Source organism: Rissa tridactyla, chromosome 14 (assembly GCF_028500815.1).
Source record: "Rissa tridactyla isolate bRisTri1 chromosome 14, bRisTri1.patW.cur.20221130, whole genome shotgun sequence".
Lineage (NCBI taxonomy): Eukaryota > Metazoa > Chordata > Aves > Charadriiformes > Laridae > Rissa > Rissa tridactyla.
The window spans coordinates 11,322,068-11,346,746 of record NC_071479.1 but is presented as its reverse complement, the minus strand read 5'-3'; the positions used below and the strand labels follow the sequence as shown (position 1 = coordinate 11,346,746).

General features: G+C 49.0%; 1 protein-coding gene across 4 annotated transcripts in view; it reads left to right on the top strand.

Moving 5' to 3' along the window:
• NSMF (NMDA receptor synaptonuclear signaling and neuronal migration factor) overlaps positions 1-24,679 on the top strand; it is a 48,001-nt gene that overhangs the window by 13,037 nt on the left and 10,285 nt on the right. The window contains exons 3-8 of one of the 4 annotated variants that reach the window (XM_054220906.1): positions 7,582-8,061; positions 12,673-12,748; positions 15,527-15,595; positions 19,807-19,859; positions 21,899-21,988; positions 23,637-23,758. In XM_054220906.1, the coding sequence (XP_054076881.1) occupies positions 7,582-8,061; positions 12,673-12,748; positions 15,527-15,595; positions 19,807-19,859; positions 21,899-21,988; positions 23,637-23,758 (890 nt within the window). The remainder of the gene's footprint in view (positions 1-7,581; positions 8,062-12,672; positions 12,749-15,526; positions 15,596-19,806; positions 19,860-21,898; positions 21,989-23,636; positions 23,759-24,679) is intronic. The other 3 variants (XM_054220908.1, XM_054220907.1, XM_054220909.1) reach the window with 3 other exon arrangements.

Here is a 24,679-nt window from a genome sequence, read left to right as displayed (position 1 = left end):
GGTCAGCCATAGTCCTGCCTGACTCGTAGCCTTCTGGTACCTTCCAAAGACTTTCCATCTTGTCTGTGGCGTGGTTTTAGTGTGGGAGTGGGCGTCCCTTGGGACAGACCTAGAAGAAAGACAGGCAAAAGGATTGAAATGTTGTGAAAGGGAAGTGTAAAAAGGCTGCAAAGAGCAAAATATAGAAGAAGTAATCACTTGGAGCGATTGTTGGATAAAGAGTTTTGGACATTCCCAGAGTCCCCTTCTCCCAGGTTAGATGTCAGAGGCCCCACACTGAGATACTGTTTTAGATATGTTAATCACCATGTGCTGGAACTATGAGAGGAAAAAGATACTGAGGGCATGGGGCAACGAAATTAAAAATGACAGCAAGTGGAGCATTTGAGAAACTTCCTCCTCTCTGGGGGAGCAGTGGTTGCATCCTGGTGAGGTGGGATTCAGACACAAGGATCCTTTGCTGTGGAAAGGAAGGGAGGTTATGCTGGGTTTTTTCCTGGTCCTTCTTTTTCAGACAGTTTCTAATTTGCTTGCTTGGGTTATTTGGAGCTGCTGCTGGAGTGCTGGGACTGTGGCTGTAGGACACAGCGCTGCTCTGCCTGCTGCAGGGTGGCTGCTCCGGGCGAGCTGCGCGTGAAGGGCTCTGGAAGCAAGACGGAGGGAGAGATCCCCGCGAGTATAAGGTGTGCTTGGTGCTGCAGAGGTGACGGGCCTTGGGCCAGAGCTGCCTTGCAGCTCTTGACCCAAATTTGCTGTCGTTATTGCAGAAACAGCATGGCTACTCTGACTGGTTTGCATCAGTACAAACCAAAGGGGATAGTTACCTGAAACTGGAAGAATCTTCCTTTTAAGCTCAAAAGAAGTCATCTTCACTTCTTCCTTTTGTTTTTGCCAGATGTTTCAGCCATCAGTGAAAACATTGTGTGTAAGGAGAAGAGGGGACCCGTGAGCTTCCTCGAGCCAAATAGCAATGGGTAGTGGTGGCAGGAGGAAAACATATTTGCTGAAGCTATTGTGGCACATATAGAGACTGCACCGAAGCAACCGCTTGCGTTTGCACCCTGGGCTGCTGCCGCTTCAGAAAGAGCGCATGAGGGCATGTGGAGAGCAGCAGCCATGCAACGGGGGGGTTCCTGACACTGCCAGGAGCTGACATGGGGCTTGAGAAACTCCAGCCTGAGGCTCTGCAGGTGCTTCAGGCCAGGCAAGTGACCTGCGACCCATGTTTTTTATGAAGCCGTGAAGTCACTGCAGCTGTACAGTGCTCTAAGAGGGACCTTCAGTTTGCTGATGTTCAGACTGTGGGGCTGGCAGTGGAGCCTGATTCAGGGTAAGCACCGAGTCTGCCTTTTTCCCTGGAGGTTGCTTCCCGGTCCCCAGGACGGACCCCAGCAGCGCATCTGGCCCAGCTCTTGCTGTGTCCCTGTGCTCATGTGGTGTGGCTGGCCTTGAGCGGTGGAGGTGGCCTTTTGAGAAAGTGCCTGTGGTCTGGAGGGGTTTGTAGGCAGCCTGAATTCGGGGGAGAGCAGGGATCTGAAGTCTCATCTCTGAGGGTTTCAGGCTGCTTCCACGATCGGCCAGCACAGGTATGGTGTGGGTGTATCCTAAAACTTGCTGTGGAGTATGTTTTTTGCTTATAAAGTGAATAAAAATGTAGGTCACAGTGTTACCATGGAAATGCTAAGGCTGGTGGTGGAGCTGCCACTTGCTCCTTTGGGTCGTGTCTCAGTAACAATTTCATCTACTCACATTAATGTTACAGGCCAGACTAAAGGTTACTCATATATGAGGCACAATGTCAACAGTGTCTTCAGTTTGTTTGTTTTCTAGGCCCATTTCAGTGCAGAAGACTAATTAGAACCATTTCATCATAGTTAAGTGACCTTCTCTTTTCTCCAAGCAGCTCACTTACTGAGGCGGCCCTTGCCTTCTCTCGGTGGCTTTGCAGAGAAGTGTGTGACGTTCCTCCCTTGGGACCGGTAGCGTCAGGGTGCTCGATAAAGTCACGTTGGGGCTGGCTTGCTCAGGCTTTGAGTAATCCCATAGCAAATATTGTGCATGTCACTGCTCACTTGACTCTGAAACTACTGCCTGGCTGAAATGCCACTGTGACCTTTTTTTAATTGTTGTATCTCCATTTTTATCTCCCTACCTCATGCTTCAACATTTTGAATAAATCTTGTGGTTTTTACCAAGCCTGTTTCTTGACTACGTCTCAACCCTGCAGACCGGCGAGGTCAGCTGCCAGCTGGTCCCCGGAGGCAGGAGCCCCGTGCTGGCAGGTCCCGTTGTGGTACGTTGGCATCGGGAAGGACAGAGCTGACATGGTAGGGAGCTTTGCATTACGGCTGCGATGCACGCTCAGAGAGGGAGCAGAGGAGAACAGGACCTGACAGCCTCTTAGCACACCTGTGGGGCAGTGGCAGGCATAAGGGACATCTCAGACTTAAAATTGGAAGAGAAACTGCTCAGCTCTGCTGTTTGAAAAGATGTTACGGTTTTTGCGATGCCCTGGGCTCTAGCCAGTGCAGCCATCCGCTCTCATTGAGAGCATCACCTGGACTCCCACTGGTGTAAAATAAAAACATTAACTTCATTCCTCCTCCTATGAACAATGATGCACGTCCATATACTGTAAACCTAAAATCTTTACATTCCTCGTCAGTGGCCGAGACAGTTCTTTCGTTTAAAGTTGGTACCGTGAACACCAGGTGCAGACAGGTCCAGCTGAGGTGGAGCAGGGAAGAGAGAACTGTTTCTCTGAAATTTATTTTTCTGAGACGACAGATTTTTTTTTTTTAATAGAGTTTATCTGGATTTCCCTTTGCCACTTTGCTTCTGATGCTGGAGCTGAAGTTTTAAATCTATAAGGTACTTTAATCATCGCCTTGGCTGCTAAATACAGTAATAAATTAGGGACTTTTTTTATAAGCTTCTCTCTGTGCCTTGTGGCTATGTTGTGCCTTGATTTATAAACTTCTCATCCCGTGGGGTTACCAGGCAGTCTGCATCAGATACGAATTTGGCTCAGTGAGTAGCTCCACTGTTGTGAAAGGGCATCAGTCAGCTGAGGCCTGTCCCAGCATGTTACCTGCTCTCAAGAAACGCTGTGACAGCAACAGGAAATGTGACAGTCCTTTCACGGTTAGTTACCTGGGTCAGAGCACGTGCTCAAGTTAGAGTTACTGGATGAGAACGGACGTATTGTAAGTATCTAATAGTAATAAGTACCTAATTATCAGGAACTACACGTACCAAGAATGTGGATTATTTCTTTCCCAAGGTACTGCAAATTAACCAGTACAGATTGTCATTGCTGTCGGGGGTCATGTCTTTGGTGATCCACATGCCCTAACAGCTGCATTGGGTGGTGCTGCTTGGAAGGTGGAGAAAGAAATATTGGAGAGGAGCAAGTGAAGCCAATGAGACATGAGTTCAAGTAAACAGCATGGGGGTGAGAAGTGGCTTGGCCCTCGGGACTGGACCATCGAGCCCCCAGGCTCTGGACAGGCTGTCAGACTCGCCTCAGGTAGACAGGGAAGTGATGAAAATATGATTTGGATGTTTCACTTACCATTAGACACATGATCTACAGATCAAGCACGTTGGTCATCTTCCCTGCGTCTTGCTGTTAAATATCTCAGGCACAATAAATCCATGTAGAGCACGCATCTAGCCAAAAAGAAATCTTTGTGATTTGTCTGCTTCAAGGTAGCTTTGCAGCTGTGTGAGACAAGGTGTTGCTGATGAAAGCAGGTGGGAGAGCAGAGGTGTTACCAGGTCAGCTTCGTCGGGGTGGCTGGAGAGGACGGCGCTGTGCCAGGCTTCCTGAGTCACGCTGTCCTGGGCTGGCATGGCACCGTGATGGAGCAGCTGGTTGTGGGACAGGTGGCAAGAGCAATGTGAAATGAAATGAAGCAGAGCAGCAGTAACCAGGTGCCGTGGTTTAGCCTCAGACGGCAACAAAGAACCACGTGTCGCTCGCTCGTGCCTTCCAAACACAGGAAGAATCGTAAGAAAAGGCAAGACTCTTGGGTTGAGACAAAGGCAGTTTAATAGAACAGCAAAGGGAACAGGCAAACAACAACAACACGGATAGGGGAATATACAAACGCGATTACGGAACCGCCGCTCCCCTCGCCGCTGGCCGGCCGGACCCGGGCCGCCCCAGCCCGCTTTTAAGCAGCAACTTCCTGCCCCCTCCCCCGGCAGCTCAGGGTGGGCGTGGCTCACATGGCATGGAATACCAGGAAAAGTTAACCCTATCCCCACCGGAACCAGGACACCAGGCAGAGGGTGCTGACGGCAGCCTGCTTCAGCTGGCTCTTGGAAGGCAACTGCAAGTACTGCTGAAGTCCCCTGTTACTGTTTCTTGGTTCTCTTCACTGAATACCTCCGCAGCTCAGACTTAATTCAGCATTGATTTCTGGACCAGCGTGACTTCTTTCTTAGTCAGAAGCAAACTATTCACCTTAAATGCCATAGTAGCAGCAGGTGCAGTGCTTTGGCACCTGAATCGAGTTCACTGCAAGCACAGACAAGGGAAGTGGTCACTGGTAATGTCTCTGGGCTGCTGGTGTGCGTGACCACGTGTGTGTGTGAATGCTAGTGCAGACTTCCTCCCTGAAATGGTGCAGGTTCGTTTTTAGAAGCCAATAATTCATTATGATGAACGTTTGAATCTCTCTGCCTTCCATACTATTTTTTTTTTCTGTAGATAAATTTTTTATTAACTAGAAGTCTTGAATAAAGCTTCACATTCCCTTTCCGTATGAAGTTGCTTCTCCAATGTGTAGTTACTGAAGGTGCTAAATTGGATGAAAAGAAATAATTATCCAATTGTTTGACAAAGGGAAAGCATATCGGTGTGGTGACAGGCCTTCGTAGTGTAGACCATGGAAACTCCTAGATAAGTACAAGTGAAAACACCTTGAGTTAGGGACAAGTAAGGTAGGAAGAAAGGATTATCCTTGCATTTTGCATGCTAAGTCAGACGGGTAGTTTATGTCAAATATATCCAGTCAGGAATTGTAACCCTGCCATGATTTCAGGAAACAATTGACTCTTACTTGAAACCAGTCATGTCCCACTTACACGTCTGTAAATTTTATGGGGCTGAACAGACCTCAATGCTTATAAAGCAGAGACGGGAATTGGTTTCTCTGCACTTCTGATCATCAGCGTTTTCAGACTTACTATACTTTGGACGCTTCATTTTTCCACTTACCCACAAATACCAAGAGTTCAGAAATTGTCGGATCTCTGAATTGCAGTGGTGTCAGTGCGTGGGTAAAGGTGCACGATCCTGTGTGTTTGCTCTAACAAGGCTATACGTCTTCCATAGAGGTATTAATTTCAGGAGGAACAGGGGCAGCTGTCAGCCGCTATTTTGTGGTGTCTTAAGAAATATGTAGTGTCATCGCGCCCACACAGATTAGTAAATTTGACAAGCTGAGTACTTAGAACTGGCCTTTGTTTTTAATTTTAAAAATGGTGTGCTTGGCACTATTTGCCAGCACAGATTTTGGCAGATCTTGAAGAGTCATTTGGTGGTGTTTTCCCAAGGCATGCCCACTCTGGAGCACAGTTAGACTTGGAACTGGAGAGGGTCTGAGTCGCTGGAGAACAAATGTGGTGGCCTGCTGCTGCTTGGGGGGTGACAAGTGGTTGGAGAGACTTTGGAGCCTGTGAACGCTTTCTGTGTTGGTTGGTCCATGACATCGTATCCTGCAGCTGGTAGGACTCGCGGACAAGCTGTTGAATGACAGCTGGTGGAGCAGCTTCTTCCATGTGAATGGCTTGCAGTTGTTCTGGTGGTGGCCCTTGTTGTCCATCAGGCTTTCCTCCTGGAGGAGGTGCAGGCGTCCATGCTGTCTCTGTGCAGGAGACCGTGGGTGAAGTAGACCACTGCCTGCCTTTCATACTTTACCTGGACAGTATCAGTGGGTTACAGGACTCCTCACTACACCTGAGCATACATTTTGGATGTCATGTGAAGTCTGGAAAGACAGCGTCAGCTATAGATTCGGGAGACATAGCTCTTTCTCTAAGGACTCCTACAGGCTCCTTCTGCTGGTCAGCCCCAGGAGTCACACAGCTGCCAGCTGCAGTATCTGGACACTGTGAGGTATCACTGGGAGACACATGAAACGAACTTGAGTTGTGTCAGCCTGAACGGTCCTGACGGTCACTTCTTGGTGCTGGAGGAAGTTGTAGCTCAATCAGAAAAATGCGATAAGGGTGACATGCTTTACCAGCACCAGCTAAATTCAGTTCAGCCCCAGCTGTAGACAGAGCAGGAGGAGAGGCCCTTGGCAATGTGAGCACAATCCAGGGGGGGCTTCCAATTGAAAAGCTGAAAGTGCGCGTCCTCGGCTTGGGAGGGCTCTTTTCAGAGGGGCACAAGGGCACTTCATAGGAGCCAGAATGTGTCAGCAGTGAAAGGTCCATGTTGCACACGTACATCAGACTTGTCCTGAGATAGGTCTCTTCCTCCTTCATTTCTTCGTAGCCAGGCCTCAGATTGTTGCTGAGTTCTTCCAGGTCATGGCTCAGTAGCTAAAGGAAAGATGTTCATTAAATGTCCGGTGAAGTAAAGGCTTGGGTTTGCTTTCTGCCTCTGTTTAAAATGCTGCTGTCTGTGCTGGACACTAATGATTTTATTTTTTCTGGGGTACTAGTCACATGAATAATGCATTCCCTGCTGAGCCTTTTTACCAGTCCCCTAGCTGCTTCCCATCTGAAGGGAAGTGTAAGAGGTAATTAACAGCCACTTGAAAAAAAGGATTAGCCAGGTGGGTGGGAGCTACTGTTGGGTTCATGCATGGAATTGCCATGGAAATGCTGAGATTTCCTGGCACTTCATCCAGTGTGTGGGCTCCAAAGATAGTTGCACTCATGGGCTTCTCTCCTTTCCATCTTCCAACCCGACAAAGGCAGCGGCTGCATTTTCCTTCAGGATGGCTCCGCAGGCTGTGCTGTCACCATCTGCACGGACGGTGAGCCCTGCTAACCGGGGGTGCTGCAGGGAGCGGGATGCTGTGCCGTAGCTGCCGGCTGAAGCTTTTTTGCATTTCTTTCATGTCAAACCAATTGGCAGAAAATCGGGGGAGAGGGGGGGAAACCCTCGCACCTTTCCCTTCTAAAAAATGGTGCACAAAACACAAGAGTTTGTCACTTCTTAGAGAAGTCAGTGCTGGTCCCTGTCCTGCAGACCTTCACCAGCTCAGCAGCCCTTGCGTGGCTAGACCTGCAGAAGCAGACAGGACTGCGCAGCCGAACAAGGGCTGTTTCGTGCGTAAGCATTTTCAGGCTGTGCAGTGAGACCTGCATTTGCTTCCAGCCTTGTTTGGTGTCTGTGCACGCTTAAAATATTGGGCGTATTTGTGAGAAATGTCTCTCGTTTCAGTACCAGCTCTGGAGGTTTAGAAGGCTATGGGCATGTGTTCATCTGAAAAGGTTCCTGGGGGAACCTGCCATGTGTCTCCCCCTTTCTCTTTCTGCAGCAGTAACAAAGAGCCTCCTGAATTTGCCTGTGTCTGGGGTGCTTTGGTTTTAAGGAAAGTGTGCCCTTTGTTTCAGATCACCTGCTAGCAGACTCCTACATTGGACAGGAGGACTCCCCTGAGATGCAGCAGGCGGCACAGAACAAGCGCCGGCTCTCCGTCATCTCAGACGGCAAGTTTGAGAGGAGCTTCTCCGAGGAGCAGACGGAGAAGATGCCAAGCGAGGGACCGAAGCCACGAGTCTACACCATCTCCGGCGAGAGGCCGATGCTGTCGGATCACGAGAACGAAAGTATGGAACTGGTGGTGATGAAGGGGGCTGCCCAAGAGGAATGCCACCACGGCCACCAAGTGCAGAGTGCTGGTGGCTCTCACGGCGTTAGCAGGCATTGCAAGGGCTGGCCCGGCAGCCGGCAGGGCTCCAAGGAATGCCCAAACTGCACCCGGCTGGCTGCCCCTTCCCAGCATTCCTTTGACCTGGAGCAGCATCAGTCCGGCGAGACTGGGTGGCACAGAAAAAGGCTGGAGAGGATGTATAGTGTCGATCGAGTGTCTGGTAAGTAAGGGTGCTGGAAGGACACAAAGGGACTCATCGACACAGGGGTGATGGGTGACACCATCTTATCCCAGCATGGAGGTTTCGTTGCCATCTGCCCCAAGTTGGGCCCTGTAGTGTTTGCCCTTCGGTACTTTGCACTAGTGTCCGTGGAAAGGGATCGTCAAAGGAAATAAGCCGAGCTCAGTTTGAGGCCAGCTCGTCCAAGCTCCTTTGTCTCTGCTTCTGCCTCGTCAGCAGCGGATGGCCCGGGGGGGTCCATGACAGCTTCATGTAGGTTAGTGGGGGTGGTCTCCGGGCTCTCTTTTTGGTGAAAGAAGAGCAAGAGAGGAGGGGCTCTGTCAAATCACCTATACTGATGCTCATCCAGGAGGCAGTTGAGAGCAGGACCTTCCCTCCTCTGCCTCATGTGGGGGCAGGCGGAATCTCTGTGAATGTGCCGGGTGCTCAGCGGGAGCCTCAGCTCAGGTACAGTGTTCTACACTTCGGTGCGTCTCCAAAATGCCTGTCTGCGTGGCTGGAAGCAGTTCAGCAGGGTCCCTTACGTAGTGCCACCACACGATCTTTCCTTAAACACTAGCAAATAACACAATACTGGACTTTCTTCCCCACTCACTATCCATTTGCTCAATATTTTCAAGGGATAATTGTAATTATTCAAATTACATTAAAAAATTAGATTGTCATAAAAAACTTAACTATTAATCAAATATATGTCACAATCTATGTGCTTTGAATTATAAACTAGTACGCAATCCATCTTTGCCTGTCAGATCTATATGCAGCTGGCAAAGAGTCTGACCTAATTTGTCTGATTTTTTTTTTTTTTTTTTTTTTTTTTGTAAACACACATCAAGGCTTTTAGAGCAGAGTGTCCAGCCAGGAAAGGTCAAGGTTTTCTCCTTGAAAATAAATTGAGTGTAAGAACTGTGGAGATCAAACTGTACATCTTTCCTGGGTTCATAGTTTTCTAGTAAATATCATAGTGATATTTACTGCAGGTAAAATCACAGAAAGCTTGGGTTCTGGACCATATTTTCATGCCTAGATGCTTGAAATTCTTTGACCAAATTAATATATGGACTAATACTAAAGAATAAGAATGAGAAAATAATTGGTTATCAAGTGTGCAGAACACCTACAGTTGCCGCTAATTCCTGTGCATAGTTTTTTAAGCATTGTTCCTCTGTTTGTTCCCAGTGATTTTTGGGCTTTGCATCAGACACTACATGTGCAAGTTTAGACTTTATTATTTTTATTGCTTAAGTGCAAGAAAAGGAGTAAGAAGAGTTTTCCTGTATGCAAACCTTCTATGGTTTTACTTGTTTTACCTGCTAAAAGATGGCTCTGCGTATGATGACACAGCCAGAAAGCTTGTGTCAAGAAAGAAAAAAAGCAAGTCATTTCAGTGCCAGCCTTTCGGGAAAGGAGATCACAGCCCCAGGGGCTTGGTCGTGTGGAGATCAGGGTGCTGACTTGAATCGGTTGCAGACTCATGAATTAAGAAAGTGAAGATTTCCTGTTCTAATGCTGATGGATTTACATTGAAAGCTTTCCCGAACAAATCAAAATTGTACTCTGCACCGTGGGACTGAGGCATTTAGTACAGAACCAAAGGAAAGTTCCAGATCACTAGTGGAGGAGTTTAACTCCTCATAGCTGGAGCTAAACATCTCTTTTTGATGGAAGACACACTAGCAAATGCTACAGAGAGATGCCATGTTCTGTTTCTGGGCCTTGGGATTTCTAATATGTATTTTCAACTAGGCAGCAATCTTTGTTAGGGACAGTTATCAATGTGAAAAGGAGATCAGCCTTTCAGAAAGTATACTTAAATGGGATCAGAGTTGACAGCTCTGAACCTGCAGGTGCCTCCATGAGTATTTCATGTTTGGCACGAGCCGGCAGCAGCTACTCTCGGTGCCTGCACCAAGCTTCTGAGTGCCTGCACGTGTGGCAGCGCCGTGCCTCTGAGACCAAACCCCAGCACGGCACTGGCATCGTGGAATGAAAGTTTTCTCAGCTTGCTCTTGTTTGTGCTCTCCATCCAAGTGTTGTTACTCAGAGAAAAAACGAGAATTGAATGGCACAACTGTTGCAGGTTGCAAGAAATATTTCTTGGAATGTCCTTCATGCATGGCCAGGCAAGAAAACAGAGCGGAGATGAATGGAGGCGAGAGAGAGAGACTAATTTCCCCGGAGGTTCACTTTGCTGCTTTCTCTGTTTGGATTTACACGACACATTATTGCTGCAAACCAACACTCGTGGCAGTTGGGCCAGATTGCCATAATTTAATATGGATTTTTATGCTGAGTTTATGATGCCAAACACCATTCCAGAGAAGCACAAGCTGTCATCTCCAGCGCTGCTCCCGGCGTCTGATACAAACACATCCTGGACAGAGGTGCTGAGATCTGCCTGGCAAGTGGCTGGAGATGCTGAACGTGGTGGTGGTGTTCCTCCAGTCTTACCCAGGCCCATGGTTCCTTGACTATTTCATCACAGTCGATGGTGACAAGAAAGGAGAATGAGATGCTTTGCTTGTCTAAAAAGGAGCATGGAACTGTTTTGCTCCTGGAAGCAAAATAACATACTCATAATCTGAATTTTAATTAGCTGGATGAGCTCTGGAGCTGAGCTGTGCTCCCTAGTCCCCAGCCGTGTGCTGCTCTGCTCCTCTTCTGCCTCTGGCTGGTAAAGAGGCACCTCTGAAGGGTCACAAATCCTTTATTCTCCCTTGCATGCTGTAGGTAGGGGCGTGATATCTTTCCTATGTTGACTCCTGTCTATCAGAAAGAAGAGGAGGCTTCCACCAATTGTCCAGACAAAGCCTCGTAGGGATATTAGCTGTTGTTCATAAACTCTGCTTTGAATCAAAGCTAGTGGCTTAAAAGCTGAAAAATATATTAAGAGATTGTCAGTCCTTTGAGATGCATAGTCCCTGAGAAGTCTGTACAGAACTGTTGTCTAAAAAGGAATTTGTACAACTTCTCCTCCTTCCCCACTTTTGTGGGTTGGAGGCTTCAAACAAATAATTCATTTACAGTCTGTTTTGCATTTCTCTGTTTTTTGGGGGAGAACAGACGTAGAAACTTCATAATAAGTACTTTGCATACTAGCATGCAGTTTTCATTTAACGTATATTTCCTTAGGGTGCCTTTACGCAAGGCTTGACATAAACTGTTGGCTGAGAAGGGGTGTCTGTTACAGCTTTCTGTATGATTTCTTGGAAGCTTCACTTCAAAGGAAGTCTCCCCAGTTGCATTTAGCATTTTTTGCATCCGTAATTGCAGCCACTTTTTGTACTGTCAGGGAGCAGCAGGATCAGTCTGGAGTAGATGATGGTCTTGTACCAAACAGTTGGTAAGATAGCTGGTCTGTAGTAATTATGTCTGCAGTCGGCATGAAGGCTTTGGTTGGGTTTTGGCCAATGAAAGTGAATAAAAAAAATACTCTTGACGATGTCAGAATAATGATGACTAAGATACAGTGGTTGCTAATGATCTTAAAACTTGAATGAGTGAAGCAAGACATGATCAGCAACATGTGGCAAGGCATTAAGCAAGGACGCCATAAATTGGGAGTGAAGCAAGATGAAAAATCAGGTAGACCCAACCCCCCCCCCCAAGATCCACTGAGATCTCGCACATCTTGTGTCAGTGGATTTTATACACCTCTGCTCCCCTGCCTGACGGACTTCATCCCGAGAGGTCTCAGTAGGAGCTGCTGCTTGTTTGGATTCCTCCTTCTGGTCACCAGCATCCCACACGCATAATTAGTGACTTATTTTGTTGCCTGCTTTTTGTCTTCGTGGGCATTATGTGAAGATGATGCGGTATCCTAATGCAACAGAATTAGGAAATAATCCACAGGGCAGTTTCACAGAATCACAGCATCACAGAATGGTTGGGGTTGGCCGGGACCTCTGGAGATCACCCAGTCCAACCCCCTGCCAGGGCTGGGTCACCCAGAGCAGGTGGCACAGGAACGCGTCCAGGTGGGTTTGGAATGTCTCCAGAGACGGGGACCAAATAAGCATGGAGTTACCTGCAGATTGTACAGCTGATGTGCTGTTTAGCTTCTAAAACCAGGAAAAACTCATGAAGGCCAGGTCATCAGGAGCAGGTGCGAGGGGTTTATCGAAACTTCAGTGGTAGAAAAAGAGAGTCTATCTCAGGCTTGCAGTTGTGAAGAGGGGAAGGTCAATGCTTTTGGTCTTCCACGGGAGGAAAAGAAAGAAAGAAGTGGATGACTGGGACATTTCAAACTAATGGTACTAAGGAAAAGGCAGAGGCTAGAAATGAAAAATGTTTCTTTCCCCTGCTTTTTTTTCTTGTTCAAATGTCTCTGCTGTAATTCCTGGATTAGTCTAATCTTCCACGCTTAGGATAGAGTTTTCGTTCTTCATTTAGTAGCCTGATAGACAGGCTTAGCACGAATTTACAAAACACTCGGTGGTAGCGTGCATGTATATGCAGCGGATGAGAGTCTCCTGTTTAGTACAGGGCAGGATGCTGAAGAAAAGTACTAAGAGAAGGAGCTTGGAAATCCTGCTGTCTGCACGGTGTGTCTGTCCGCTGGATTCTCAGGTTTTGCTCTTTCTCTTCCAGATGATGTCCCCATACGAACCTGGTTCCCAAAAGAGAACCTCTTCAGTTTTCAAACTGCTACTACAACTATGCAAGCGTAAGTGAAACTGCTGCTGTAGCTTTTATTGTGTATCTTCAAGCTTGTGGCCCACTCACAGCTGCATCTGAGAGCCTGGAGCTATCCAGTTGTGTGTTTGGCACCACAGTCTGGGGGGTGAGAGAGAGAGACAGTGTGCCTTGTCTCTTATTAATTTCTTTTTCGCAGTTATTAGTTCTCTTTCCTACTACTCCCACTTGTTTGGTTTTACCTTCTTTAACTCCTTGGGCTACCCAGCTCTTCTCTGCTTCCCTTATTTTCTCTGTGGCACTGTGCCCTGTCCCTGGCTGCCTCTGCAGAGCGAGGGTCTTGTGGGAGCACCAGCTGAGACCCCCCACCACTTGCTTCTGCTGCAGCCACTGCCCCGAGGGAACGTTATTCCAGGCTTGCCCTACATCCATCACTCCAGAGGATGAGATATAGCCCTGCAGCTTCTGTGCTGGTCTGGTCATTTGAAGAAGGTGTCAGTAAAATCTCTGCAAAGTGTGAGCAGCTCTGAGTGAGGAACGGCCTCTCCCTCCACGCTCCATGCGGGTTTAGGTGCCCCTGGTTGCAGTGTGTTGGGAGGAGGCAGTTTTGGAAGGACTGAGGAGAACAAGGGCATCCTCATTTCCAGGTTGTACCCAGCTTGTCAGGAAATACCGTCTTCCTGGTGTCAAGTATTTCCTACCTGGCTGGAAAGCCAAGGCAAGCAATGCGGGAAATGAGACACTGTTCTGCCTTCTCAGACCCTTCTCCAGCTTTGTCACCTTTGTCATGTGTCTCACCTTCAGCTCGACTGCTCTCTTTATTTCTCCTTGTCTAATCTGGTGTCCTTTTCGTAATCTATTTCTCTGCTATTTCTTCTTTTCCTTTTACCTTTCCCTTCCCAAATCCCGAAAAGAGGCTGATTGTTGATGCTGGGGTAAGCCAGACTGGCTCAGGCCTGTAAGGAATGATGCAGGGACAGCTGGATCCAGCACTGGGGAGAGGGCTAGCTGCTGAGATATTGGAAGGAATCTACATCCCCAAGAGAAAATGCTTATCTCCATGTCCTTTCCCTCGGGCTCAGCTGGAGGTGTGACACACCTCCCAGCACGGGAAGAGCACAGGGGTGTTCGCCTGGTGCCAGTCTGCAGAATCTGGTGCGTGGTGCCGGGGTGCTGATCCCACCCTGACGGGGGAGCGAGGAGCCTCCGTGGGCTTCTGCCCTCTCTGCATTGTCCTAGTGCTGCTTCTCTTACCTGACCTCTATGTCCCTCTGCCTCTTCTTCAGGGATTGTAAGTCCGGTGGCACCCTGGCGGGTTAACACTCCTGGGGGCAGTCTGAGGACAATTTATCAGATGCTTTGCTCTTTAGAAATGTTGACTGGTAACAGTGAATGGTATTTTACGGTTCTGATCTGACACACCAAACCATGCACAAAATTGGCACATTTCCTTTGCCTTTGGGCACGTCCTTTGCTATCTGAAGTCATCTTTGCTGTGCACAAGGTTTGTTCCAGGGCAGTGGCCCGTGGCAGGGTTTACAAGGCTTGGAGCGCTTGGAGGCCAAGGGGAGGTTGGTTTTGGGAATGGTGCCCTAAGGAAACCCTTGAGGAGCACAGCCCCCTTGGTTAACGTAGCTCCCCAGTTAATGTTTCTGGAGATTCTCTGCTGCCTCTAGAAATGGCACAGAAACATCTTGAAAAGTTCAGGGCACTTCCCTAAGCTGGTTGGAATGGCTCCTCCAGGTGCCCCTGTCCTCCTGGCCTCTGATCTAGTGTTTTCAGCCCACTGTGCTTGTTCCTTCATAGACCAGGCAGTGCAAGCTGACTTTGCAAGTCTCTGTCGCTGTGGGGAAGGTCTCCCTGCTCCAGAAGCCCCTGGGGCTGAGCTCCAATCATAGTTCACGTTCAGCTGTCCACTTGTACATCTGCATGTTCTCTGGGTCTACATGGAGTTTAATTTGCATCCAAGCCACATGCCAGCGCTGCCACAGGGAGGATTTAGCTCGGTCAAACAGGAGTCTCACCACTGAGAAATGTTTAATTTAAAAATCGATTTCCTTCCACCTAACAAGAAATATTCCTTCTGGAATGAGAATTCCCTCAGAACGCTGGCTGGGGCTGAGGACTAATGAATTCCTCTTCTCTTTCTTTTTTTTCCCTGCGTCTCCTGGAATCTCTAGCATCTCGTAAGTATAATCTTCTCTCTCTCTCTCTCTCTCTCTTTTCCTTTTTTTTTTTTTTTTTTTTTTTTTTTTTTTTTTAAATTTCCTTGTCTGTTGGTGTCCTGGATAAACTCTCCTCTCCTCTCCATCATATTCACTCATGCTTTCCATATGTTAGGGCCGTTTGTCAGCTGGCAAGAGGTTAGATGGCTACACCTGGTAGACCTACATGGATCACACTGCAACCATCCTCATCTTCAAAATGGAGATGACAGTTGCTAGCATGCTTTTTTACCCTCTTGATCCTGGTGTACAGAGGTTTTGTGTTTGCAGTCTCCTAGGTCCATTCCTCCGTAGCAGGGACGATGGCTGCTCGCCCCCATTCTTTGGGCCACGCTCTGGCCACACTTACGTTTGCTTTAGGAACAACTGCTTGTCCAGCCACCTACCCTAGAGAGTGAGGACCCTTGGTTTGGTGAGTCTTTTGCCTGCCCCCTGACTCGCACGCAGTCCTCCAAGGGTTGGCTGTCTTCCTGGGGCAGGCGCGTCTCTCTCTGTTGTCTGGTGAGAGCTTTCCTGTCTGTGTTTCGTGTCCTCTCCAGTTCAAAGCTGTGTAGTTTGGTTAATGGCTTAAAATGGTTTCCCAGGGCATTCAGGGGCTACGCAGAGAGGAAGAGACGGAAACGAGAGAATGATTCTGCAGCTGTTATACAGAGGTAGGGCCCGTTTTCTCCCATAGCCCTAACCTTGCCTGGTGTTGCATGGGCCCTTCGGGTGTCATTAGTGACGCTTGATGACGTTGAACGTGGTTGTCCCTGTCTGTGTTGCTGTTCGTAGGGACACTAGCAGTGGCTGTGTTGGAAATGCGGAGGTGAATGATGCTGCAGTACTCAAGATAGCTGATCTCCATCTTCTTAAAGGAACACTGTCGAGTCTCTTTTAAGCTTTGAAATATACAGGATCTGCATCTCAGGCAGAAAAAAAAAATAAATATATATATAAAAAGAAAGATGCAGTTTCCCCAGCCCTCTCCCAAATACTTGGAATTTGTGTGAGGTTAGCTGAATATCTAACCGGTGACTTTTATTGTGTTGTTGCTGCGTCTACAAATGCACGTCAAAAATCTGAGACCTAAGCAAAATTAACATCTCTGGTGACCAGAATTCTATTTTTTAAAATCTTTTTTTAAAGAGCAGAAAGGAAAGAAGAGGGAGTGGGGACTGATTCCTTGTCTGGGTATGACAGGAGGGCCCTGGTTTCCCTCTGCTGGCCTCACAGGGCACATCACTTAGCCCCTGGGGCAATCAGAGCTGTGCTGGTTTTTCAAATGTGCCAAGGCTCCTGTATTTCGGCAGCCTCCTAAGAAGGATAACACAGCGTTTGTGTCATTGATTAAAAACTGCCATGATGGCTTCAGCGCTGTTCGAAACAAAGTGTGAGAAAAACATCAGGTTTTCTTAACTGGGAAATTGCCAGGAAGACGATTTTATTTATATCTTTTTTTTTAGCAACTTTAAGGTTGGTGGGTTTTTTTCATCAATAAGGAAGAGAAATAAGAATCAAAACTAAAGATGCTGTAAATAGACAGTGTATCTTTAAAAAGAAAGAGGTTTCTCAGAATTTTTTTAGACAGAAATGTTAGAAAGTGGCTTGTTCACTTGGCTTACAAATACAGGAGTAGGAGTTGAACACCTCGGTGATGCTGAGCGGTCAGGGTGGAGGATGGACTCGTGTCATCCTTGCTTTGAGCAGCCAGCATGTCCCCTCACCTCCTGTGGACACTGAAGGGCTAGGCAGGATTGTGCAGTGGGAGCCTGTCTGCATTTATCTCGTGATAACGAGGAGATAGGATAGCAATGATGGGCTTTTGTCAGTGTGGGTTTTTGGCTGTGCCATGCAAGCAGTCCCTGGCCAGCTGTAGGGGTTGCTGGCAGTTAGTGTTCAGCGCTCTTCTCCAGGGAGTGAGGAGGACCCCAGCCCCATCGCAGTTTCGGATACTGCTTGGGGAGCCCTTCATGGCTTCAGGTGTTTCGGCAGCTCCATTGCTATCACACAGCCCCTTCAGGGTGTCTGGTGCACGGGGAGGCCGGTTTGTGTGGCACGGAACACGTGCTTGTGCAATGGATGTCGCCTCGAGAGCGAGTGGTACCCGGTGGTTTGCTGAACCTTTTGGCCATGGCAGGGAGGGAATGGGGAGCATTGATGTACGTCAGTAATTCTGTTGTTGGCCTCTGTTCGGGTAGTGAAAAGGCTTCTTTGCAGAGTGCAAATGAACCACTGCAGGCAGAGCTGCAGAGTGCGTGGAGTGGGGCTGCTGTGTCTTGGAGAGCCTTTGGCTGGGATGGGTACCATGGAGGTGGCCTGGGATCGTGTGGTGAGCTGGAGCCTGTCAGGAGGTGGACTGTTCAGCAAAAGGGAGTGCTAAGGACGTTTTATCACTGTAACTTGAGCGATGCTTGTTGAATTTTGATGGGTGAAGAGATCTTGCTAGTGATGAAAGAACACTGGGTTTTCAGGGTGCAATTGCAGGAGCTGGGCAGGAAGACCGGGCAGGTTTATGTGTCCCCACTGCTGAGAGCAGAGTGTGGCTCCCCCAGGGGTGCTGTGCCAGCCCTTTGGTGCTAACATGCACGCACAGAGGCGCCTGAGGACCGGTACAGCTGCAAAAAGCCCTCAGAAGGATCAGATGGCCACAGGATGCCCACATTGTGAGGCAGTCCCAGGCTCACACCTCCTTTCCAAAGTGCTTTGTTTCTAGAAGAGGTGAGGGAAGGAAAAAAAGGCCTTTGTCCCATTCTTCAAGCATTTAGTGCGATGGTTAACCTTGAGCAGCTGGATTCTCCCTGGAGCTGCTCTCAGTGGTGTTTAGGAGATTTATCGAGACAGCTGCCCTCGGCCTGCACTCATGGGAGAGACCAAGCTGTCCCAGCAGCTGGGAGCATCACTCTTCTATGGCAAAGACGGCTTTACTCCCCTTCCCCACAGGGGCCGAAGAAGCTCCTCTGCAGAGAGGGCAACCGAGCATTTAACAGAAAAATGGTTTTTAGTCCAAAATGCCAAAAGCCCAAGGATGTAACAGTGGCCTTGGCAATTAGCATTGACGCTCAGTGACTGGTATGATTTTGGTCTCACAATGTACCATAAAGATTTTAATTCCGATGAGTTACAACGTATGTCTAAGACCTTTTTTGTGTAAAGAATGACCCTGGTTCCCTTAAAATTTTATATTTATATGGGTTTGAACCTAATGCGCAGTAAGACAGCCCACATTATCTGTCATCACACACCCCAGAAGCCTTTGTATGTAGAGCCCATCCAGCATGTGTTAGTGAAGCCAATTGTTTTCGTCACTTCTCAAAGGGGGCAGTTGTCTGATCCACAGCAGTGACTCTTCACGTACCCAAGTAGAGCTAAAATGAAGCTTTGTAAAAGAACATTAATAGCACAAGTGCAGATGGAAATTTGTCATGGAATAATGTTGCTCCCAGCTTCGCTACCCAGCTGCTAGTTTTCCTTCTTGAGTTGCTGAATTTGGATCCTGATGGCGGCGTGGGGGCCATAGGGGGGCCAGTGCAGAAGGTGGTGTGGGGTTGGGGTAAGTGCGCTCCCTCCCACAAGGGCCGTGTTTGGGTTGATCTCTCTGTATCGGAATAGACGTATCTGACTAGCTCTGATAGCTTCGTGTCAGTGCTGGGAGTGTCTTCTAGTCCAGTTAGCTTGCTAAAGCATCTGCATGGTTGTAACATGTCTTTACTCATCCCACTAACTTGTGTGTGAGCCAGACAATTTACCATTTTACCTCTTTCACCAGCAGTAGTCTCTGTTGCTTCATGTCTGTGGTGTATGTTGGTGGGGAAGGAGGGACTCCAGGAAGGCTCCCCCACTCCATGCAGGCTCACTGACATCCCATGGGGGCTGCACTGCAGGGTGAAGTCACCCTAAGTAGGGTTCACGGAGGAGTCACACTTTTCTTGCTAGTCCGCCTTTTTCCCCTGTGTCTCCCCTGGTGTCCTGTTTGGTTCCTGTGCTGTTTGGTTCCTGTCTAGGTGAGTGGTGAGAAACGAAGGGAAGCGAGTCCCTTGCACTCGGAGGGGCTGGACAAAGTGTCCCTTTGCCATGGTGTCTCAGGAGTGGCCAGGACAGTCTGTTTTACACAGAGCTATCAGGTGTAGCTGCTCCCCAAGGTTTGTCCTCTGGAGCTGTGTACTCCGCAGCTCCACCGAACTCTGCCCGTGAGTCCTGGGCAGGGACGCACGCGGTTAGGCAGCAGCGTTAGCAGGGAGCAGGTCCATGAGGACAGTCAGCCCTGCTGAACGGTGCTATCCGAGAAGGAAGAAGCTGCTTCGGTCTTTGCCAGCTCTTTGCCCTGGAGAGCAGTACAGGCTGCATGGCTGCTAACAGCACGAGTGGGATTTTTGCAGCTGCTGTGAACGTGTTTGGGAATGAGCACAGCCACGAGCATGGTGTGTGCATGCTGCCAAGCAGGGCAGGGCTCGGGCACCCCGCGTCCCTGCTGAAGGAAAGGAAAAAGAAAGGAGAGAGGGGAGCAGTTATTGCTGCTTCCCGGGAGAAGAGGGAGCATTGCCAGCATGGGCATGGCGGTGTCTTCAGCAGAGTTACAGGTGCCTTAGTCATAGCAAAGTGAAAGCAGGCCATGAGAAGGGGACTGCCGTGTGGGACCTTGCTTGCCCTGTGCCACCAGCCCGGGGAGTTCAGAAGAAACAGCCACGCTCTTGACAAATGTGACCATCCCCACTGAGTAGGCGCAGGCTGTGAACTTCACCTCCAGCTTTTGAATGCCCAGAAGGAAATACTCTGTCTTCCCAATTTTATTTTTTTTTTTCCTCCCAGTTTTTTCAGTCCTGCTGGGCCCAGGTATTGCTTTGTATTACCTTTCTCAGAGGTGGTGTTTTGGCCTTTCTTTCAGGAATTTTCGGAAGCACCTCCGCATGGTCGGGAGCCGAAGGGTTAAAGCACAAAGTAAGTGAGCACCTGTAAGATGTGGCTGTGAGGAGTTTGTGCTGGTGAGACATGGGGAACCCTATATTGTATGCAAATGTGGGTAGAAAGGACCTAGCATTGGGCTGGAGAAAGGATTTGACCTGCTGATGCCATTTTACCGTACAAAAAAGAAGGCTAGGTTGTTGTAAGCCTCCAGGACGCACGGATGCCTGCAAGCAGCCTTTAAGCTATTTCCGAGGACCCTCTGCCTTGGCTGTGGGAGATCTCTGTGGCCTCACAAGGAGTGGAAGGAGAGCTGCAGCGTCCTTGTCCTGTGTGCGTGTGGTTTTTGGTGATCACCAGCGTGGATGCTTCTGAGGAGAAGCAGAGCGGAGAGTTCAGCAGAGCTAGCAGGGGCTGCCTGGCCTCCTCCCGAAGCTGTGGACGAGCTGTGGCTCCCTGGGGACTGGCGGTGCTTCATGTGCCGTGCAGACTGGCAGCTTTCTCTTCCCTCCTCCCCTGTCCCACCACCTCCTGCAGCAGGACCTGGGGGAAATTTGCCTGGTGGGAGCTGAGAGGATGGTGGAAAGGCGAAAGAAGAGGAACAGGGAAGACTGGAGCAAGGGGGAAATAAGGGAGTGTTATGCCTCACTGGAGAAGAAATCACCTCTTAGGCCTGGGAAACAGCAGTTCCCTGTCCCTGAGGAAGGCAACACTCCTCCATAGCTTGGTTGGGGCAGCACCCTTCACACTGTGAAATGGGCTGAGAATGGTGTAACCAGTTCCCGAGAGCTGAGGATTATTCCAGAAGAGGAAACAGCTTGTTCTTCCCACCCCCTGGCCAGGCATCGTGTGCAGACTGCCCACAGCAAAGCATTACCAAGTTGAACTTGCATTCTTTCCTTTCCTTTCTCATATGCTGTGGGAAGTGAACAGCAAACAGCATTGCCCTTTAAAGTGTCTTTATTGGCATCTGAGTTAGCGCTGCCTGAAATGAACAGGGCTCACCTCCCCCTAGAGCTGTCTGGAAGTTCAGGCATGCTTCTCTGCCTTGGTAACTCTCGGGTCATGTTTTCAAAGCTTTCTTCACGTGCGCAATAGCTAAATGCCTGGTTTGAAATGAAAGCTGAGGATGGAGATCACCTGAAGAACTTCCTCTGTGACTTGTCTCCCTGGACATCCACACTTGGACACATTGCAGCAGAGGACAGGTTGCCTCTCAGCTCTTGTAACGCGATCCGCAGTGAATTCCCGTCCTGCTGACATGAGAAGCTGTTACTAGATATGCTGCAGCAGACTTGCTCGGTCTGCTACTAGAAATAGGTATTGGTGGCTATAAGTGGCTGTTAATCTAGGTGTAATGGCTCTCACACTGGCTTGCCAAATCAGACATTGTGGTTGGCAGTTTGCAGGAATTTGCCTGTGGTGCAGCCAGCTGGGCCAAGCTCCTGGGATTCCGCTTGGGAAATGCCGGTACAAACAATATAATGCCCATTGGGGGAAAAAAAAGAAATACCCGAGGGGGAGTGCTCACAAGAGTGCATCAAGCAAAAACTGAAGGATTTCCTCTTTTGCAACAAAATTTAGAAAGCATGAGCTTTACAGAGCCCCCCCTCTGTTTGGTGCAGCTCTGATTGGGGTGTCACTAGAACACGAAGGGAGAACTGACTGGAGAACTACTGCCTTCTTCTGGTCATGTATGTGTCATTAGCTGTTGAGTACATCTTCCTCTGAGGCCTTTGAGTCAGAGCATTTACACTGGGACACTGGAGTAGCCTTGATTAAATCGAGGTTTGTCGTGTGCATTTAAGAGAAAGACATCAAATGTCCTCCTTTTTCTGTGTTGCCTACCCTGTAATGGTCCTGCTCAGAAGGTGCGCACTTTGTCTTCTGCCGTCTAGATCTTCTAGACCCTTGTTTGCTGTGTGGAGAGGAGTTACGTTTGGCAAGCGGAAGCACAAGCACAGGGGAGTCCATGATGTGTGGCTTTGGTGGAAATCTACTGGATGTTTTGTTTTGCTGGCAGCAGCAGAGGTGGCTTTGGAGTCTGTTAATGTCGTGCTTTGGTTTTATCCTAGCATTTGCCGAACGGCGTGAGAGGAGCTTCAGCAGGTCCTGGAGTGACCCGACTCCCATCAAAGCTGATTCCTTCCATGACTCTCGAGAAAGTGAGTTCTGAGCCCTTTGAGCTTCCTCTTGTGGCCAAACCCTCCAGCTGAGGTGTTGACTGGAGTCCCACTGGAGTCACTCCTCTGTGCCCTTTTGTCCCATCTGTGATCCTTTTATTTTCATGATATCTGAGCAAGTAACACTCCAGGTATATGCACCTCTTCATCCGTGTGTACCTATATTTATTTGTTGAGCACAACGCATCTAACCTCACGTTATTGTCCAGTTGCCAAAGGATACCCAGTGGTACAGCTCTTCCCATCATCCCTTATTCGCTTGGGACCAAAACAACCTACCTGGAAGCACACCAGTCCAAGGCTACACTCACCGCAGTGGGGCTAACCTGCCTGCCTTTCCATGTGAGAGCCCCTTCTGAGCGCTTTCCTAGGCTAGAATAGCTCAAGAGCACAGCTGCAGCGCTCCGTGAGGTGTAGCTTTGATTTCCTGGCCGTGCTGGCTGCGCAGATGATAGCTTGGGGCAATCCGATCTTTGTTTGGGCTGCCAGGAATCCCTCTGGGAATCCCCAGTAATGCTGCCATGTTCTGCTTGTGGGGAGTGAGATGCTGTTGCGTTAATTTACAGGAGGAAATGCCAGCATCTTCCCACTGCCTTTTTATAAAGGTAATGGATGTTTTACCTAGACTTGAAATCCTGTAGGCAAGGGACTTGGTGGATATGAGTCTGCCCATGTTGCAATGGGTTGTATTGTAAATTAATGTCACTAAGGAAATAGACTGACCTACCAGGTAGGCAGGAGATCCAGCCCTCCTAGCTGTAGAAGACACCGTACCAGGTTTTAGGGGGAGATGTATGAAAGGCCAGGTTCAAAACATGACCCGATGGTTCCTTTGCAGTCTGATTCCTCCCCGCTCCCTCAGCTAACTCGGAGGCGAATGGAAAAGACGTGGTTCAGACAGGCTCCGGGCACTGCCCAGTGACACTCGGACATCCCAAAAAGCACAAATAGAGGCATCTCAGTTCTCTTTCCTCAGTCCCTGGCTTCAGGGAACCATCTCTATTTTTAACCTTTAATGGTCAATTATATTCCTTCCAGATGTTTTTTTCCCCAGGAGGCATTGAAGGCCGACAGGTAAGGTCAATATGGAGAGCAAATTCAAGTATACTGTTGCAATCCTACTGTGTTTGCTACGGCTGTCCTCGCGCTCTGGGACTTCTCTGCCAGCATCAGTTTGACCAACAAGGCAGAGTTTCTTTATAATCACTCAGAAGACGTAGTCAGAGCAGTAAAAAAAAGGAGACCAGCTTTGAAGTCTTTGGAATTTTGCTCGTCAGCTTGGCAATGTTAAAGTGCAGAGAGTCTGTCTGTGTTCTGTGTCTCCTTCTCCATTTCTGAAATGACAGGGTGACTGTTGTGAATTAGCATTCGAAAGCTGAACTTGGTGACTGTGAGAGTGATGAAAAGTTCTGTGATATGTGGTATCGGCCTCTGTGTGCGCACTCTTCATTCGTTAAGTGTTTGTCTGTTCAGAGACGCCAGCCCCGAAGTGTGGTGTCTGTCGCTCTGTAGAAGAAAGGAGGGCACAAGTCTCATGGCTTGTGGTGCTTCTTGCGAGGGAGCTGCCAGACAGGCTCGAGTGGGGAAGGCAAGCTGTTCTGCCCTTGTAATGCACACTGTGTTCTGGCAGGCCATGACCTTCAGGATTCCTGTGGCACTTTGGATGGTGACTTTGACTTGAACTGGGAAGCAGAAAAGGAACTTGAAGCCATGGCATGTGACGGAGAAGACTTTATTCCACCAAAAATAATGGTAAGGGTTTCCAACTCAGCTACCCGTATCTACTCAGGCTCTGTCTGTCCTTTCAGAGCTGCTAAGTTTAGGATCTTCATGGGAAGAGGTGAGTCTTTTGTATAGGTAACTCTTCAGGTGTGTATGAGGGTCACTCAGAGATCAGCCAAGACATGACATGGTATTCAGCATCTGTTATTGCTGGGGATAATGTGTTGAAAGAAAGCTAGAAGTGGAAGGACCTATAGTCCAACCCCAAATCAGAGCAGGACTGTCACCAACGCTGAACCGAGTTAGCCTGAGTCTTGATAACCCTGACAATAGAGACCTGAGTCCGCAGTCCCTCCCTCCTGTTGTGACTCGCCTGATTTGCTTTGGAGCCGTATGCCATCCCTTGAGATGCTTTCTGCTCTGTTACCGCTCCTTGGTGCCAGGCTCCCTCTGGCTCTGCTCTGCGGGGTTTGGCAGACAGGACCAGCTTTTGACACATCCCTTCTTTGGCCACAGGCACAAATGCTCAGGCAAAATGGAGTCTCAAGCTTCTAGACTGTTCTTAGGGCAGCATTGCCAGCCCAGCGCAGCGGTACTGTGTTTGAATGGGTCCTGCTAAGACTTGGGCAGGGTGAAGGGCATGGAGACAGCCTGCTTTTATACGTGTTCCCAGGCTGGCCGTGCAGCCTCAGCACGAGGCACTCTCAGGGCAAAGAGGCCAGGTGAGACCCAAACACTGGGAACCCAGCCCTTGGGTTTGCTCAGCCCTTGGTACCTCCCGCGTGTCTCCCCAGGTGTGTGTGTGAGGGGTGTCCTTCCCTGGACTCTGTACATTGTGCCTCTTCAGGCACAACTTTACATTCACTCCCATCTGGCCAAGGGAGCGGCTGGGGCCCCACCGGGTGGGAGAGCTTTGAAGGCAGCCCAGTCTGGAACCCAGGCTGCCCGCTC